Source organism: Quercus suber, unplaced genomic scaffold (genome assembly GCF_002906115.3).
Source record: "Quercus suber isolate HL8 unplaced genomic scaffold, Cork oak 2.0 scaffold_74, whole genome shotgun sequence".
Lineage (NCBI taxonomy): Eukaryota > Viridiplantae > Streptophyta > Magnoliopsida > Fagales > Fagaceae > Quercus > Quercus suber.
This window is the reverse complement of record NW_027069539.1, coordinates 727,542-746,479: the sequence shown is the minus strand read 5'-3', so window position 1 is coordinate 746,479 and position 18,938 is coordinate 727,542. Positions and strand designations below refer to the sequence as shown.

Below are 18,938 nucleotides of genomic sequence, written 5' to 3'. Positions count from 1 at the left end.
CCCAACAGTAAATTAAAAGTAAGGCAAGTTTAAGATGTCAATACCTGTAATTCCTTCTGCAATGCCATTTCCATATAGAATTTCTCCAATTGACTGATTCTGTCCCTCACTTCTAGCTCTCTATAGGAAGCAGATGTTTTCCTGCACTTGGAAGACACAAGAATACGTCACTAACAAACTGCTACCTAATAATAACACCACCACCAACAACAACAATCATAATGATAGCCTATGTAGAGTTGAGTTCAATATGAAAATGTAAAATTAACAAGCATTTTGCGCATTAACCAGTAGGATAATTTGATATTCATGATTTTAAAGAACAATATGTAATCTCAACACCTCCCCCCCCCCCCCTTTGTTTAAAAAAAAAAAAAAAATCATTTGGGAAAATGATATTTAGAGATAATTTTTTAAAATTTAGAAATAAGTTTTGTGTTCACAGTAAATGGAAACACAACTCCAAAACCAATTTATGACAATCACCAACATTACCAGCAACAATAGCTCCATTAAAGTCAGCGCAACCAATACCATCAATGCTTCTGCCAAGACTGCCTCACTATCAGCACTAATCCCCCCACCATCATTGTCATAATCAACACCATCAATATGTTTGCTGCCACCGCCCATGCCAACACAATAACTATTATAGTTGCTGCTGTCATAATGACCACACTAACAGCACCACCGCTAAATTATCACTGGCACTGTCATCACCAAAATCACCACCTCTGTACTGCCACTTCATGTCCATACTGCAAAACCACCCTACCACGATCACCAATGGTGCCACCACAATTACCTGTCTTATGTCTCTCTCATACAGCGCATGTACTGTTGCCCTTGACACCATCACCATCCTTTTTTTGGGTATCTGAGACCATGTTTAATTACCAAACATTACATCAGTTTTCAAATATTGAAATGAAAGAAACTTAAAATAAATGGCTCAATTCCTTTAAAAATAAAACCAAAATAGAAAATAGCAATTTAACTGAATAAACTGGTTAATCCAAATGTAAGTTTATTGCTTTGGTAGCAAAAATGTCAAACTTCTACATTATAACACCATGAAAACCTTGAAGAGTGTGTTTGGATCTTGGACTAGACACAAATAATTAAATAACCCTATCAATAAGCCATATCAACCACACAATAATTTCAATTGGAAAATTGGAGTCTTGCGAGGATACCTGTAATTGTGTTCAATGTCTTAAGTTAGTAAAGAAGCAGATAACTACAATAGTATAGCAACATGAAAACCCCATTGACGCAGGACAACCAGAACAAAATTGAAACAATAATAAAATAAAGGATATGACCTAGGAGTCAGCATCTAAGCCTGACTTGGAGTCAGCATCAAGTGGGGAAACCACTAAAAGTCAGCACCTAGAGTAGACCTGGAGTCAGCACCAGACCAAAGAAAGACCAAACGGCCATTTTTTCATTCATCAAAATATCAACTATCTCCTCAAGGAGTACAATAGATTGCTTATAAAGGATTGCTAAACCCTAGTTCTAATTGGCTAAGAAATCCTAATTGCCTTATTACAAAAATAACCTTACTTCCCAAATTAAAATACTAATAGCCCAATAAATTACGGCCTAAAACATAAAAATATAATTGACTTGCAAACATAAATAATATTAAATAATAATTTTTTTTGCATCTCCCGCATCACCCATGGCTTCATTTTGTTTTATACTTCTTTTCCCATTGCTCCTCCAGTCCCACCCACAGAACCAACTCTTCTTTTCCATGTTGCCTCCACAGACAGCCTGCACCCCAAACACCCAACATCTTCAAACCTTCCAACACCACCTGCCCGTCAAACTCAGGGTCCTAACACCGGCAAGATCACCAGAAATTAGCAAGAAAGACGGGAAAAATTAAGGAAAAGTCTTAAATATTTGTAAGTATGAACATATTTTTAATTTTTTTGGGCACCAAAGGCCATGCCCAAGTGAAATTTTGTAAGAAAAATATGTTCAAATGGGCAAGGCCTGCTGAAGTTTGAGTTTTCCTTTCACTATTTATGTGTGTATTTGCATGATAGACTCCTACCAATTAGCAAGAATTCACAACTCTGTAAAATATAGAAGCTTCGCAAATTCACCTAAAATTTCCAAATAATTTTTTCCTTTGTTTTTCAGATATTTATTGGAATTACTACGATCTTGTCACCAAAAAATATAACTGATATAAAAAAATAATAATTAAAAAAAAAAAAACATAGCCTTAATCCTAAAATTTTGGGGTAGGCTATGGAACCTCAATAGATTAGTTAGGGTATGATGATGACGATGATGATGATTCTGCATCCATATTGCTAGAGTAGAATACATTAAAACCTGGAACACCTAATCCTAATAGGTATTCTTAATCTTATCAAGTGAACATAGGGCCATCTAAGTTCTAACCTCTGGGCATAAGCATAAATTGCTTAGCTTTGCTCGTTAGGGGTGAATGCCCCTCAATTACCTGGCAACTCCTTATGTTGGGTGGGATTAGTTGCCCATAGGTTTTAATAGCTAGAAGCAAGTCCAAAGAGCTCTTCTTCAGAAAAATGCCCTACGTTATTTTAAAAAAAAAAAGGTAGGTTCATCTAATTGTATTCAAACACGAGTATCTATGAAAGGAGCAATAATATTGTAGCCCAAAAAGGAATAGACAAGTGAAACAGGTACTTTTAAACCTTGCCTAGTATACAATGAATTTTCAAAATTGGTGCTAACTGCTAATAGACTAATGACCAAAATCCTAATACACATATTATGCCAAAACAATATGGAATATTAAATTAGAACATGAATTTAAGCCCATCACAAAGAGTGAACAACTTCTGTGTGTGCATGAGTGCGTGCGAGAGAGAGATGATGATGATGATGACGATGACGATGATGATGCAATAAACTTGTACCTGTTTATTTTTGAAATTTCTATTATAAAAACAAAACAAAAAAGTGCTTTTTCCATTATTCTAATAAATTAAGTTTTTTTTTTAATAAAAAAATTACAATTTATTTTCAAAGATAATAATCCCACATGCACATAGGTTTGAAACCATGATCTCATTTTCCACATTGTAATTTCTTTTTTGATAGGTAAGTAGGGGGAGGGGAGTGGTGGGCTTCAAGCCCTAGTGCCCAAGCACCACAAGAAATGTAGAACCGCTGGGTATCTCTTGAACCCCAAAATACAATTTCCACACTGTAATTATATGGAGTGACATTCTGATTTTTCAATTATATATTAAAAAAAATGCATAAAAAAGCATAGCCATGTTGCATAATCAAATGATCACCTACTACCAAGAGTGCCCAAAGTGCAGCAGCAAAGGCATAATTAACCAGGCCATGTTGAACTAAACTTAGACTCAACAAACTGGTTATCTCAAAAGGCTCTCATAGAAAAGGGAAGATATTTTCGGCCAATTCCTGAATAATGTCTTGAACAGTTAAATTGCTAAAAAGGAAAGGTTAATGCTCAAATCACGAATAAAAAATCTCAAAACACCACATATTGTGTGTGATCAAATTCTGTTACGTACCAGCTGCCATACCAGATTCCAGATTGGTTATTGCTTTTGAATTTGCTTAGGAGTTTATCTTTATCTTAGCTATTGATTGTTATCTAATATTTCAAGTATTTGTTATTTAGTAGGAGAGTAATTGCCTTTATCCTTATCAGATTAGTAGGCTAGATTGTAGGAATTGTTTCTATCATTTAGGTGTTGGATTTGTTTTTTTACGTTCAGTTGTAAGCCTATATAAGGCCTATTATGATTAATAAGAGGTATAAGAATATTTTAGTAAAAATCAAGCTTTGTTTAATTTTTTTTTTTTTAATAAAAAAATTACAATTTATTTTCAAAGATAATAATCCCACATGCACATAGGTTTGAAACCATGACCTCATTTTCCACATTGTAATTTCTTTTTTGATAGGTAAGTAGGGGGAGGGGAGTGGTGGGCTTCAAACCCTAGTGCCCAAGCACCACAAGAAATGTAGAACCACTGGGTATCTCTTGAACCCCAAAATACAATTTCCACACTGTAATTATATGGAGTGACATTCTGATTTTTCAATTATATATTAAAAAAAATGCATAAAAAAGCATAGCCATGTTGCATAATCAAATGATCACCTACTACCAAGAGTGCCCAAAGTGCAGCAGCAAAGGCATAATTAACCAGGCCATGTTGAACTAAACTTAGACTCAACAAACTGGTTATCTCAAAAGGCTATCATAGAAAAGGGAAGATATTTTTGGCCAATTCCTGAATAATGTCTTGAACAGTTAAATCGCTAAAAAGGAAAGGTTAATGCTCAAATCACGAATAAAAAATCTCAAAACGCCACATATTGTGTGTGATCAAATTCTTTGTGGAGTTTTAGGAAGTAAAGAACTTGATCATGCACAATATATTTGGTAAATTACACCCACCTTCTTTGAGATTTTCTAAAATGACTCCCCCAAATGTTTCATGAATTGATACTACCCTCTTGAGGTTTATATAAATGCACTAATAGAATATTCCGTTTAAAAAAAATATTTCTATTAATTATGCATACCTCACAGGTCTCAAGGGGGGAGTATCATTCATTCACAAACCTCAAGGGAGGGGAATGTCATTTCATCCATAGTTTAGGCAAGAATCTTCTCTAAAAATGAAATATTTTGTCAGTAAAATCACAGTTTGAGAGGCCATAGACTTAACTATTACATTTATACAAACCTCATGGGGGATGTCATTTATACAAACGTTTAGGAGTGTCATTTTGATAAACCTTGTAGTTTGCAAAGGCATGGACTTAACTATCCTTTCAAATATATATATATATATATACACATATCCAATTAATGAGAATTCACAGCTCTTGCAGCCTAAATATCAGTTTCTAGGACAGTTTTCCTTTTATTTTTGGAAATTTGATTAATTGCTAAGACTTGTCCACCAGAAAATGGAATCAACATCCACTAGAAATTCATCTTGAAGTGTAGTACGATAAAAATTCCTTTGTTCAAGTGTGGTGATGATGATGATGAGGAGTCTGCATCCTTATTTCTAGAGTAGAATACATCAAAATCTGAAACTCCCAATCCTAATACATATCCTTATAATGGGGAAGTAGGCTCAGCTAAATTTATTCAAACGTGAGTACCTTCAAAAGAAGCACTGATATTGTGGCCAAGAAAGGAGTACACACGTGAAATGGGTACTTTTAGACCTCAACATACGATTAATTTTCAAAATTGGTGCCAAATTTTATAAAACAAAATCCTATTTCACATATTATGCCAAAATTAAATGATAACTCTATCAATGGTGTAATGGATAAGAACAAAAACCTTTTTTTTTATAAGAACAACAAACTTAAGTTGATCAAAGTGTGCGTAACTTATTAGAGAGAGAGAGATAGAGAGAGAGAGAGAGAGAGAGAAGAGAAGAAGGCACTGAAATATGCAAAAGAAACAATGCTACTAAAGAAAGAGACATACCTGATCATTAAACAACACAACAAAAGTCAAATGGAAACGACGAAGAAAATACTTTCACGCTTATTTTTTCAACAAGATTTTCTCATTTTCTTCAACACATTGAAGTCGGAGTCATCTTTCAAAAAGGTATAGGTCATTGAAGACAAACCCAAATCAAACCCACTACTGTCGGTTGAGCCAAATTCTGAAACTGGCCAGCCCAAACCTAAGTCAGACCCAGTGTTGGTGGAGTGACATTTGTGTTGCATCTCTAGTTCACTAGGTGCCATATTTTCTGTAACATTTACAATGTTCAACATCATACAGCGACTTTCCTGTCTTGAGTTGTCAATAACATTTTCATAGTTATCATTGAAGAAATCAGAATTTTGAGGATGACAGGCGCAATCTACATGGACCCAGCACCCTTTTATGAAAGCAGGAACACTCTCTCCTCCATCAGGAAAATATAAATTACATACAACCTCAGCGTGATTCCAGTTAGATGGATTTGAGTCATCCATTTGCTTTTGCAATTCCCTATGAGATTTAGAAAATAGCCACAAATGATCACAAACTTCTTTTTTGCAATTTAAAACATTGATACGTTTTTTACAGCCATTGATGGAAAGGTAAACTTGACAAACAAATCCACCTCTATGTGCCTCCGGTCCAAAAGCAATACAGATGGCTAATTCTGGAAATTTTGGACCAACCCAGAATGATATGGAATGTCCAACACTTCGATATTTGAACCACTTTGGTATATCAACTCCTGGTAGTATAATTTCACAATCAATGTCCTCATCTTCAGATCTAGAGCCTTCAGTTTCAGATGCAAAGTCTTCAAAGACCAAGGGAGAGGGAACAAACTGATGCGATAGTCTGTTTGATGACTGTGGATCAATTAATATGTTGCTTCTTGCACCTTGACAAATTCTCTTAGGTAAAATCCCTAGAATTTCTCCAGCCTGCTTAAAATTAGCAAATACAAGAAACTGCAATTTAGCATAGTAAGGAATTTGGTGTACGTAAGGAAAATGTTTCTTCATAACTTTGAGAGAGAGAGAGAGAGAGAGAGAGAGAGAGAGAGAGAGAGATAGACCTGACTTAATAAACTGCTTAATGACCGTGAATTCAGCAATGGGCAGTTCATTGCGCACACTATTCTTATAGCTTGTGGAAGCCTAGGAATTTCCTGAAGTTGCATGCAATTTTCTATTCCAATTCTTCTTAATCTAGCAAATTTGCTAATGCTTTCAGGGATCATACCAATATTGGTTCCATCTAGATATAGATATTTCAATTCGGGGAAGTAATCAGGCATCATTAAAAAATCTAATTCAGTTAGATTTTCACAGTTGCTGAGATTCAGATATTTCAACTTAAGAAACCCATATCCAGGCAAGCTACCAAAAGAATTACACATCAGTCTTCTATCAATCTTCAGTCTGGTACAACCACAAATCTCAAATACTCTAAGATTTTGCAATTTATAGATGCTATCTGGAAGATCCATAAGGTTTTGACAATAACTTAGGTCCAACTTCTCAAGCCCAATGAGGTTCCCTATTGATGAAGGCAACCCTTTTATACCGGTCCTCGACAATAATAATATTTGCAAACTTCCCATTCCTGGCTGAATATTGGGAAACTTCTCAAGCCTTGAGCAATCACGAAGATCAAAATAACGAAGAGATCTTAGCATAAGGCTTCTTGGAAGAGTTTGAAGTTGTTCACAACCTTTGAGGATCAATAATTCAAGCTTATCAAGAAATCCAACCGATTCATGAACCTCAACTAATTCTTTACACTCAGAAAGATTCAATTCCTTTAAGTTTGGGGTGCACATGGCAGGAAACTTCATAATGGTTTCACAAGATTCACACCTAATATATTCCATATTTTTGAACTGGATCTCCTGTACAAGGAAAAAAATTAAAAATTATCTTTTAAATAAAATTTAATGAAATCATAATTCATAAATACTAATAATCATACCTGCTTGAATGGCTCCTCCAATTTGATGTGATTATATGGCATGTTGAGTTCAACAAGTAGTTGGGGACAAAAAGTAGCCGGCAAGGGAAAAGTATAATCAGGCCAATCAAGCAACCTTAACCCACTAGGGATATATTCAAGGCCTCTAAGAATTTTTACATTACGAACTATAAGAAATTTGAGATTTTTCATTTCTTTGAAAACTTTAGCTTCCAATTGCACTGTTGTTGGTTCAGGTGAGCACAACATTAGGCCTCGAATATTAACTGTCCCCTGTTTAGATAAAGCATTAAGTACTACACAACAGAATTCGCCTAAAGAATAATGAGTTTAAAATTTTTTTTTTAAGATATTGATAAACGTACATTTTGCTCAGCATTAAAAAGGGCAAAAAGAAACAATGAAAACTAAAATTCACTACATATGCCTTGTGAAAAAAAGAAAAAGAAAAAAAAAAAAAAAAAGGGCAAAGCAAAGCAAAAGAATTATACCGTATTTCCAATGAGTACTTCAAGAGCATCTGTATGATACCATAGCCTGCTACGTTGTCCAGCATTATATGGAGATTCTTCTTGGACAATTCCCCTACCCATATCTTGTACTAAGTCATGCATCGACAATTTGCCAAATTGATCAACAGTTATGAGACACCTATCAATAAGTTTTGGAATAACGGAATTTGGAAATTGTCCGCAAGCTTCTAACATATTCACAACATAATCCTTGTCGAATCCCTTGAAGAAACATGCAATATCGAGGAAAACATCCTGCTCAATTTTGTCCAATCCTTCATAACTTACTTTGAGTACATCTTGAATTCCTTTGTTAATAATTCTTTCATACTTATCTAATTCACTTTGCCATTCAAAAATACTTTTTCCCCGTAAACCAGAACCAATTATTTCTAGAGCTAATGGAAGGCCATTGGCATAACTTATAATTTGCTTTGCAAGTTGCAAATAAGCTGCATTAGGTTCATTTTTGTGGAATGCATGCTTGCTGAAGAGTTCAAGAGCTTCGTGTTGATCCATTTCCTCAACCTTGAAGTAATGAGGGTTTTCAAGAGTGTTTAGCACTTGTTTGTCTCTTGTTGTTATAATGATTCTACTTCCTGTAGCAAACCAATCACAACCTCCAAGCAAATTTTCAATCTCTTTCCCTTTATCCACATCATCAAGAACTAAAAGAACCTTTTTACTACAAAGTGCATCCTCTATCTTTTTGGTTCCTTCAGGTACACTACCCAAATGAAATCCATCCCCTAAGACCTTAGAAAGAAGTCCCTTTTGTAGTTGGATTATGCCTTCTTTTGTACTTGACTTTTCTCTAACATTCTCTAGAAAGATGCTTACATCATAATGATCAGCCATATTGTTATAAACAGCTTTTGCGATTGTAGTCTTGCCTACACCCCCAATGCCATGAATCCCTACCATTTGAACATCATTTGGCTTAGTATGCAAAAGCGATTCTATGGCCTTTGCACGATAATCTATTCCAACGGGGTATTTAGCAACAAATAAGCATGAGCGATTTAATTTAGTTGTTAATATCTCTTCACAAATTTTCTCGACAATTCTAGATTCAGAATTGCTGCCAATCACAGAGAAAAATAAACATTATGAGTGGGACTAGCTGGAAACATAAATACATAGATAAAATAAATTCAAGTTTTCTAGTTGTATGTATTACAACTTACATCCATTAGTAAATAAATGGCATTTAACTCTTAGATCTAAGAGCTATCATTAATTTTAGTTTTTTTTTTTTTTTTTTGGCTGAGAAATTAGTTTAACCTTTTAGAAAGTACATGCATGTATGCATGTCAGCTTTGCTAGGTGAGGAAACATACTTAATGATAACCCACTACCAATATTTGATCAAAAGCATTATGAGATTTAAGTAAAATTTTCCGTACAATACGTGGGATAAACTCTTAATTGGTAACACTATATTATCTTAAATTTAACCAGTCAAAAACACTTTTTTTGGTCCCTATATTTTGGCCTTATTTTCAATTTAGTCCTCAAGTTTTTACAACTTTCATTTTGGTCTTTATATTTTTAAACTTGCTGTCATTTTGGTCCCTACCGTCGTCTCACTTATGAAAAACACCTAATTGGCTAATTGACTGCACTACTTGGCTACAGTACCATGCTTCTCTTAAAACCAATGGTAGAATTGTAGTAATGCCACCAGTGCAAGAAGGGATCGCTAAGTGGTTTACTAATTTGGTAGGCCAATTCTTGGAGAAGCCACTTCCTTTTCTCTTAGTCAAGAAGTCTGTTCAAGGTCTCTGGTGTCTGTTTGGTTGGGTGGAGGTATTCTCTCTTGATAATGGATTATTTCACTTAAAGTTTGATGATTTGAAGAGCAGAGATGCAGTCCTTGAGGCTAAGGTGTGGCATATTGAAAACAAACCGCTAATTATTTGCAAATAACACGTGGGTATGAAACTTCTTGATTTTTCTCCAAGGCAACACCCAATCTGGATCAAGATCATGAATCTCCCAATTGAATATTGGAATCCCATTTACTTAAGCCATGTTGCAAGTAGAGTGTGTGTAGAGTGTGTAGGCCCTGTTGGGGAAATAAACACTTTGGGAAGCTTCTTTGAATAATTAATATAACATATAGAAACACACTTTAACCTAAAAGGCCTAAACCCAATGGGTATGTGCTCAATTATGTTATATTAACCACTCATTCTTTTCATCTTTATTCAATGTAAGACTTCACTCACATTTGTAACCCAACAATCTCCCCCTCACGTGTGAGTCTCTACCTCTCTGTGGGCCATGAACAAGTCTTACTCACTCCCCCTTGCCTAATGGGCTTTTCACTTCATCAACACATTATCCATGGGCCTCTCATACGCCATCCATGGAAACCACGTATCAATCCCGCACGCACATCCATGAGAACCCCGCACGTCCATGTCCATGGGAACCTCACACCACACCATTATTAGCACCATTAGCAATATTCCTTTGTTGGGTTTTTTTTTTTTTTTTTTCCTCTCCAAAATCTTTATGTGTGGGCCGTTTCGGCTTTTTCTGTCCCCGCTGGGTAGGGACCATGAACACCAAACCACCTTCGCCACACATAACCTTGCGCTTTGATACCACTTGTTGGGGAGATAAACACCTTGGGGAGCTTCCTTAAGTAATTAATATAACATATAGAGACACACTTTAACCCAAAAAGCCTAAGCCCAATGGGTATGTGCTCAGTTATATTATATTAACCACTCATTCTTCTTATCTTTATTCAATGTGAGATTTCACTCACATGTGTAACCCAACAGGCCTTTATATGCAGACAATGTCACAGAAACAAATAATCAGCTAGGGTTTGCAAGCCTAAGCCCAATGAGTATGTGCTCAATTATATTATATTAATCACTCATTCTTCTCATCTTTATTCAATGTGAGATTTCACTCACATGTGTAACCCAACAGGCCCCTATATGCGGACAATGTCACAGAAACAAATAATCGGCTAGGGTTTGCAAGCGTGTGTTGAAGTGGATATTGAATCAGTTTCCTAGTGAGGTTGAGGTGGACAATGCAATGGTAAATTTCTACACATTAAAGTAGAACATCCATGGATTCCTATGAGGTTCACTAAGTGTAAATCTTTTGATCGCAATGCAAAGCCAGAAGAACAGAGAAAAGGAAAGTCTGGGTTCCAAAGAGTTAACAAACTAAGAAAGAACAAAATCAGCAGGAAGATAAAAGGCAAGTGATTGAGGTTGCCAATTAAAGCTTTGGGCAAGGAAAGACTCTGCTCATAAAATGAGGAAATGCAACCTTTGCTGGACAAAGAAAAGAATAAGCGTACAGTGGGCAGGAATAGGTTTGCTGCTCTAAGAATGGATGCTGATGCAGAGGCAATGGTGAGCGATCGTGAGGAAGAGGAAATTGTGGAGGACAAGTATCTGAGCTCTCATCAACAAAGTTTCTCGAACTTAAAATAAGAGCAGCACTTGTATGGAATTGAAAACAAAAGGGGGAAATCACTGGGAGCAATTGGAGAGTCATCTTACAAACCTGGATCTTCCTATCTTCCTTCTAGCATACCCCTATGAAGCTGTTAGTTTGGAACATTAAACAACCCCTTCAACAAAAGGAGGTGAAAGCTATAGTGAAAAGATTGATATATATTTAGTGTGGCTTGTGGAAACTAGAGTGAGAAGAGATAATACTAAGGCAATGAAGGATAATTTGTTTCCTAACTAGGGGCAAGTAGACAACTATCTTCACATGATTTAGGGAGAGTGTGGGCATTCGGGGATTCTAATAAATTAATGTGGATCTTCTCTCTCAGTCCAACTAGGTGACACATTGTCGAATCAAGATCAAACAGGATAGCAGTTGCAGTTATGCTCTTTTGTGTATGCCATGAATGATGGCAATGAAAGAAGACAGTCATGGGCAAACCTAGAATCTTTTCATAACTAGGTTAGCTCTCTACCATGGCTAATTGTTGGAGAATTTAATGCTGTAAAAAGTTCTAGAGAGAACTTGGGGGAGGGCTTCTTTCCTTATATGAGCAGGGATTTCTGCAATGTGTCCAAAATCTTGTGGTGGTAGACCATCCTTTTATTGGATGTTATTATAGATGGAGTAACAAGTCAGAGCAAGGGAATTTCATAGCTAAAAAAACTAGATAGAACTCTAATGGGGAATTTCATAGCTAAAAAGTTGGATAGAGCACAAGTGAACATGAACTGGTTGGCATGTCATGAGCATTCTTTAGTTGAGTTCTTAACCCCTGGTGTTTCTAAGCATTCTCTAGCCCTAGTCTCAATAAAACCAGGAAAAAAAAAATGGTCCAACACCATTCAAAAATTTTAACTTATGGACTGGAAATGAAGAATTTATGTGCTGGATTGCTGAAGCTTTGGATGTGGATGTGAGGGTTCTCCTACGTTTGTCCTCTACCAGAAATGAAAAGCTACCAAGTCATTGTTGAAAAGAATGAACAAAGACATTTATGGAGAAATCCCACAAAGGGTGAAAGCTACTCCAATCAAACTTGAATGTGTCCAAGGAAGTATACTGCTGCAATATGGGAATGCCAGCCTCGTGTTGAGAGCAAATGCGTTGCTACACCAATATATCTGCATTAGGAATCCTGAAGAAGCCTTCTTTAAGCAAAAGGCTTGAAACAAGTTGCTAAATTTTGATGACCAAAATGCATCTTTTTTTCCATAATCAAGTAAAGCTAAAGGCAAACTAGGAAATCGATGTCTCCATGATAAAAATGGAAATACGGTGGAAGATCATATGCTATTAAAAAAAGTGTGTATTGATTTCTACAAGAATCTTTTGGGTTCTTTAATGAGCGTAGGAAGGATATCATTGATGAAAAAGTTTCTCTACTCTTCACAAAGAAGATCAGATTCTTCAAAGGAGGCTTTACAGAGGAATGTGATAGCTATTGAGGTCCAGGAATCAATGTTCTCTATTGGGGATGATAAAGCACCTAGCCTTTATGGATTCAACTCCCATTTTTTCCAAATAAAAAAAAAAAAAAAAACCTGGCCCGTTGTTAAAGAAGATGAGAGCTAAAAGCAATCATTTTTCACCACTGGCAAGTTTCTTGAAGACGGTAAATTCTACAAGCCTGACTTTGGTTCCTAAAGTGAATAGTTCCTCTAACATAGCTGATTTTAGAACCATAGCATGATGTAATATCATTTAGAAGTGCATCATGAAGATTCTAGCTAACCGGATTAAAGATTGATTGACAGACGTAATTAGTTCCAACAAGACAGCATTCCGACAGGGGAGGAGTATCGCTGAGAACATCTTACTGTCTCAGGAATTGGTGAAAAACCATCACAGTAGCAAGGGTCCAGCTTGATGCATCATTAAAATAGACCTCAAAATGAGCTATAACTATGTTGATTGGTACTTTCTTTTTATGTGTCTTCAGGCTGCTGGTTTCCCTAGCAAATATATTGCTTGGATTAAGGAATGTATCACTACTCCTAATTTTCTATTGCTTTAAATGAAAGCCTAGTATGATATTTTAAAGAGAAGAAATGCCTTCGGCAAGGAAATTCAGCAATCTTAGGCATTCGAGAATGCAGGATTTCAATACCTTCAGATATCCTAATTGCTCTAAACTGCAGATTACTCATCTTAGCTTTGTAGATTATCTCATGATTTTTATAGAAGCTGATGTTCATTCTGTTCACTTCATCAAAGGAGTGGTTGAAGATTTTATAGGGCTATCTGGCCTTATTGTGAATGTGCATAAAAGTGAGGTATTTTGTGTTGAGCTCTCTTTAACTCTCAAGCAATGGATTCTTTCCAAATTGCAATTTAAGTAAGGATCCCTACCAGTTAGATATTTGGGTGTGCCCCTCATTTTCGGTGGACCCAAATTATCAAATTGTAAAGCCCTTATGGAAAAGATCACCTGCAGCTTAAATGTAGATATACTCAGGTAGTAGGATCTTATATTTGGTCTGGTAAGAAAATATCTGCTTGGCTTGTGTTTTGATAGTATAGTCCGGGCTGGTCTTATTGTATAGCTTTCTCATTTGAACAATTTGTTGTTAGTTTCTTAGGCTCCCTTTTGCCCAAGAATCTGTATGTAACTTTAGTTTTAATGAATTTACCTAATTTATCAGATAAAAATAAATAAAGAACAAAAAATAAAAATAAAAAAACTCATAAAAGCGCTAGTAATCATTAAATACATGCCCATCTTTGAGAGCAAATCCGGACAAATTAGCAACTTCAGTTAGAGCTTCCCTCCACTTCTGAACCTTGCCTATGTTATCTCTTTCGTGTTCAGCCAATGCTAACCCATACTTCCCCGTTTGTTTACGTATCTCTGATGGGTCCACTTTGTAAAACACAGGTATAACCGACTGGCCATATTTCTTTTTACACTCGAGAATATGGACAAGTTCATCCATGCACCAACTGGAAGATGCATAGTTTTCAGAGAGCAAGACAAGTGATGTCTTCGACGACTCAATGGCTTTAAGAAGTTCGGATGAAATTTCTTTTCCTCTAGAAAGCTTATCATCCATGAAGGTTGAAATACCCTTTCGCTTCAAAGCCTGATATAAATGGTCTGTAAAACCAGAGCGGGTATCTTCACCTCTGAAGTTCAAGAAGACATCATAGACTATTTGACTGATCAGCGAAGCCATCGGAATCTATGAGCAGAAGATTGGGACGATTAAATAAAATAATTTGTGTAAATGCATGCAGAAAATAATTTTTGGACAAAACGCAATCTGACCCTGTTGACGGTGGCGCAACAGGCGGAGAAAGAACCAGAGCCGCAGCACCGGATGCCGCCCTCGCCAGCACAGATTCGACCCGCAAGTTCTGATCGTCAATTGACCGAATCAGAAGCCAGAACCTAAAATCTATGCGTTTGATTTGGAAACTGACAAAAGAGTGAGATATGAGTATCTTCACGAAATTAATATGTCCGAATTAGAATCGATTTGGAAATTTAGCATTGAGGATTAGAGTAACTTTCAATACTTGTGAGAAAATTCCACCCTGTAACGGGGATGTCAATCTCAAATCCTCTTTACAGGAAATTTCCAAAAAAGATAAAGAGCAATTTTTTATTTTTTAAAGAAAAGATAGAGGAAATTTGTAGTGATAAAGGTAAATGAGAAAGAAAAAGACCACCCACAAAATTTCGTAGATCGTAATTAGGTTGTGATCAAAGACTTCTTTCAGTTTTCATTTATAATTATCCAAAATTATTACATTTTTTAATTACAAAATTATTTAGCCAGTGTGATAATATTTGTACCATAAATTACAAATCCTATGATTTAATTTCATTTTTCCCAATTGTGATTTCTTATCCTTTATTGGCTAAGAATTTCCTCGAAGGTACGTAGAATTTCCTCTCCATTTCATTCATGTTTTATTTGACTTTTTCCATTTTCTATCTACAAATTTTGCGTTGCACCACGTGGGTCGAGCCCACTCATTTGCCGTGCTCATTGATCAAATGAGCTTGTTGTAAAAATTGCCAAGAAGTCAGCAAAGTCGATTGAACTTGCTGGAGAAGCTTTCCAAAAAGAAGAATTGAAGTGATAATTTTTTCTCTGTAATTATGTACAAAAAACAAGCCACGTGTATGAAGATGTGATGTTAAGCTTGTCAGACACGCAGAGTATTTTTTTTCTCTGTATTTATGTACAAAAAACAAGCCACGTGTATGAAGATGTGATGTTAAGCTTGTCAGACACGCAGAGTAGAAAAACTGAAAAGAAAGGGGCTGATGGTCATTTGGATTCTTGTGCAAAGTCATTTGTTGTTGTTGTTGTTTTTTTTTTTTTTTTTAAAATTATATATATATATATATATAATTTGAGAAGGTAAATTATTGATAACTGACATAAGGCTATGAGCCATATTTTGAGTTTTTTGACAATGAATAATACAAAATATTCCGTGCAGGCCCTCTCCAGAAGAATTCATTATGGAAAGTTAGTAGTCGAGGTAAAATTCAGGGAATCCCCTGAAGAATATGAGCCTGCAATTCGTGCTAAGGTATTAAGGGTGCATCATTAAGGACTATAGTAAATAAGGTTTAGGTAGAATATTTGCCTTGTTGTGATCAGTATATTGAATAACCAACGAGTGTTAACTCCTAAGCAATTAATTAGATTCACTATAACAATATTTTGTTGAATTTTTATTTATTATGATAATGAGCTCAATGACACCATGACAGGAATTTGAGAAAAAAAAGAACATACGGATTGATTTTTATATTAAGCATATTTTAACTTCCTAAATTGTTTAGGTGCTACTTCTTGAAGAAAAAAAATAAAATAAAGGTCATGCATTTTACTTCAATAATGTGTTGGTTTTTTCAGGACAGAGATGCTCTGGTGAAATTGTTGACATTTGAGAGTGTAGAAGAGGCAGTGAAGAAGAGGGTTGCAAAGAAGGCCATGGTGTTTGGGCAAGAAGTGACTCTGCATAATGATGACAACAAGGGAAAGTACAAGGTTGATCCATCAGTAGTTTCTCGCCTCTATGGGGATTGGATAATACCTCTCACCAAACTTGTCCAAGTTGAGTACCTACTAAGACACCTTGATTGAAGCTGTTTCCTTTATGAATCATCCAATAATGTGATGGAGTTTCAAAGGATTGAATTTTTCTGATGATCATGGCTTATTCAAAAATGATGATTTTGAAATGAGTATCATTTTAAAAGCTAGCCAATAAATCTGCGTTTAATTAAGAAAGTTCGTCTACTTGAATATGTGTATCCATGATTGGATATACAGAGATATTGATGTACATATATATGCATGCATTATTGATAAAAAAATGAAGGTAGTGAGGCTTATAATCCTATAAAAATGATTTATATAATGTATTGTTAACATAACTTTTTCAATAACTTGTTAAGATGGAAAGTTGTGAGTGGTGGATACCTTTCACTAACACTACTTTTGTTATCAACTACTCATAATTTTTTAACTTAACAAGTTGTGAAAAAGTTGTATCCTTGTACTTATTCAACATTATATTGGTGCGTGAAGACTTTGTTGTTAAGAACTATTTATTGGGTGAAACCATCTAAAATGGATCAGGTCCAGCTGGGTAGGTTAGATGGGTCAAGTTTCTGTAAACTTTTTATTTGTTTAATAATTCGATAGTTAGAGATGAGTAAATTTGAACCGAGTTTTTCATCATTTAATTTGGGGTGAGGCTTAGGTCCAGTGCATGTAGTGCATTGGACCTGTTAAGATAGTGACATATGTTCAAAAGTGGACACGTGATATAATTTCAACGAATCTAGTGCAATTGGACACTGGACCAAACCTCGCCCTTTAATTTGTATGATTGCCTCCTTCGGAAATAGTGGTACTTTAAGAGTTTTGGTGATGATTCCCTGCAAATATTGTCATCCTTGTTCTTGTACGCCAGTAAAAGATTATTCAAACTATTCAACACTCTGAAAGAATCACCTTTTGAGATAATTATTGTCTTTCTTTTCGGAGTAATACTAAAGTTATAAACTATTTTACAGCATTTCTACTAATTGTTGTTGTGACCAATTTTTTATTGATTCTCATAAGTCATATGAGTCCACTATCAACATTAATTTTTCATTTACCAATAAATCACTCAACAATTTGTAAATTTTTTTGTAAAAAAGTTCGTATACACAGCATTTTCCTTCTTTTCGTCACACGGGTCTGCAGTTCATACACATCATGAAAGATCAATTTCTCTGTTAAAACTTTCTTAACATCTGTAGACTAAAACTAACAAGTGACTGCTCAGGAAACTGCTTCTGTCAGAAGCCACAGTTTGAGTTTTGGGTAAGTAATTGACCCTCAAAATGGAGGTACTGAAAGGGATATGGAGTTCCACCCACAGAACTCGAGAAAAGGTTGCATGAACTACCGGAAGCAAGACAGCAAGAACAGGTAGAAGAGCAAGAAGTTGCTCTAGAAGGTGCCATACACAAGCTTCGTGAGAAAGAAATAGAGGTGTCTTGGTGGAAAGACACTGCGCCACTTATTTCGAAGCATGTTCCAGGGCCTTCACGATTTAGTTCCTGACATAACTCAGAAACTTCTTAATTATGGTGGTAAGCATCAAATTGTAAACAATTGGTTTTGAGTGAGATTTTGATCAAGCACGAGTAATTGTACTTGGGTGTTTATGATGATGAGTTACAGTATCTGTCTGGCTTTTGGGTAGGGATGTCAAATGGATGGGTCTGGGAGTGGGCATAATTAGGTTGGGTATATAAAATTCATTTACCTATTAAAAACTCATTTAACTAATTGCTTCTAACCCAAATCTAACCCAACCCAATTATTATGGGTAAATCCCAACTCACCCAATTACCCAATTATTAAAATTACCAAAATGTCATTAAAGTAAAAATCTCAACATTTTCTTGGATTCTCTTTTCCACTCTCTCTAGTCTTCATTCTTAGAATTAAAAAATTTCACATAAGCATATCCACATCAGCAATTATATTAAAAATTCAAATAAAAAACTATTTTCTTTTCTTTTCTATTTTCTCTTCCTTTCTTGGCAACCAAACAGTGCAACAAATACAAAGAAATGTCATTTCAAGCACTGCACAGTGAATCCTCTCTCCCTCAAAACCATGAATGCAGCAGTGACCAGCGAAACAGCGATGGGGAGGAAGAAGAGTGAGAAGATTATTCTACCGCCGAAGTTTCCACCGGAGATACCCGGCGACGAAGTCGAAGTCTTCGATGAGGACTTACAGTTCGTCCAACACAATCGCCACTACGCTCTTGGATTTTCCCGCCTCAACACCCAATCTCTCACCAAGTCCGTTCACACACAATCTATCACCAAGTCTGTTCTTTCTCTGTTTGGGAAAGAACAACTTTTGCAGATGCAGAAGCAGTACAAGCTGATAAAACCCGGTTCACCAGTTCTCGA

General features: G+C 35.7%; 2 protein-coding genes and 1 long non-coding RNA gene across 3 annotated transcripts; 1 reads left to right on the top strand and 2 right to left on the bottom strand.

Moving 5' to 3' along the window:
* Positions 1–44: 44 nt before the first annotated feature.
* On the bottom strand, positions 45–9,075 carry LOC112031894 (disease resistance protein RUN1). Its single transcript, XM_065773381.1, has 6 exons — positions 7,979–9,075; positions 7,488–7,760; positions 6,592–7,407; positions 5,508–6,457; positions 496–877; positions 45–141 (listed from the first exon to the last, which is right to left on the bottom strand). The coding sequence occupies exons 1-4, from the start codon at positions 8,921–8,923 to the stop codon at positions 5,576–5,578; spliced, it is 2,916 nt and encodes a 971-aa protein (XP_065629453.1). The 5' UTR covers positions 8,924–9,075; the 3' UTR covers positions 45–141; positions 496–877; positions 5,508–5,575.
* A 5,083-nt stretch (positions 9,076–14,158) lies between these two features.
* On the bottom strand, positions 14,159–15,183 carry LOC112031893 (uncharacterized). Its single transcript, XR_010628952.1, has 2 exons — positions 14,757–15,183; positions 14,159–14,670 (listed from the first exon to the last, which is right to left on the bottom strand). It is a non-coding gene; the product is annotated as an uncharacterized LOC112031893 (long non-coding RNA).
* Positions 15,184–15,901: 718 nt separating this feature from the next.
* Positions 15,902–16,827, top strand: LOC112011622 (chorismate mutase 2). Its single transcript, XM_024043988.2, has 2 exons — positions 15,902–16,036; positions 16,366–16,827. Exons 1-2 carry the CDS (start codon positions 15,917–15,919, stop codon positions 16,594–16,596), a joined length of 351 nt encoding a protein of 116 aa, XP_023899756.1. The 5' UTR covers positions 15,902–15,916; the 3' UTR covers positions 16,597–16,827.
* Positions 16,828–18,938: the final 2,111 nt, after the last annotated feature.

Bases quoted from the DNA above. Each gene is read 5' to 3' on its own strand.
- LOC112031894 (XM_065773381.1), bottom strand. From the start codon at position 8,923: ATGGTAGGGATTCATGGCATTGGGGGTGTAGGCAAGACTACAATCGCA. The intron at 7,761-7,978 runs GTATAATTCTTT...TTATCTAAACAG, and splicing joins AAGTACTCATTGGAAATACG to GGGACAGTTAATATTCGAGG. The intron at 6,458-6,591 runs GTCTATCTCTCT...AATTTTAAGCAG, and splicing joins TAAGCAGTTTATTAAGTCAG to GCTGGAGAAATTCTAGGGAT.
- LOC112011622 (XM_024043988.2), top strand. From the start codon at position 15,917: ATGAATAATACAAAATATTCCGTGCAGGCCCTCTCCAGAAGAATTCAT. The intron at 16,037-16,365 runs GTATTAAGGGTG...TGGTTTTTTCAG, and splicing joins AGCCTGCAATTCGTGCTAAG to GACAGAGATGCTCTGGTGAA.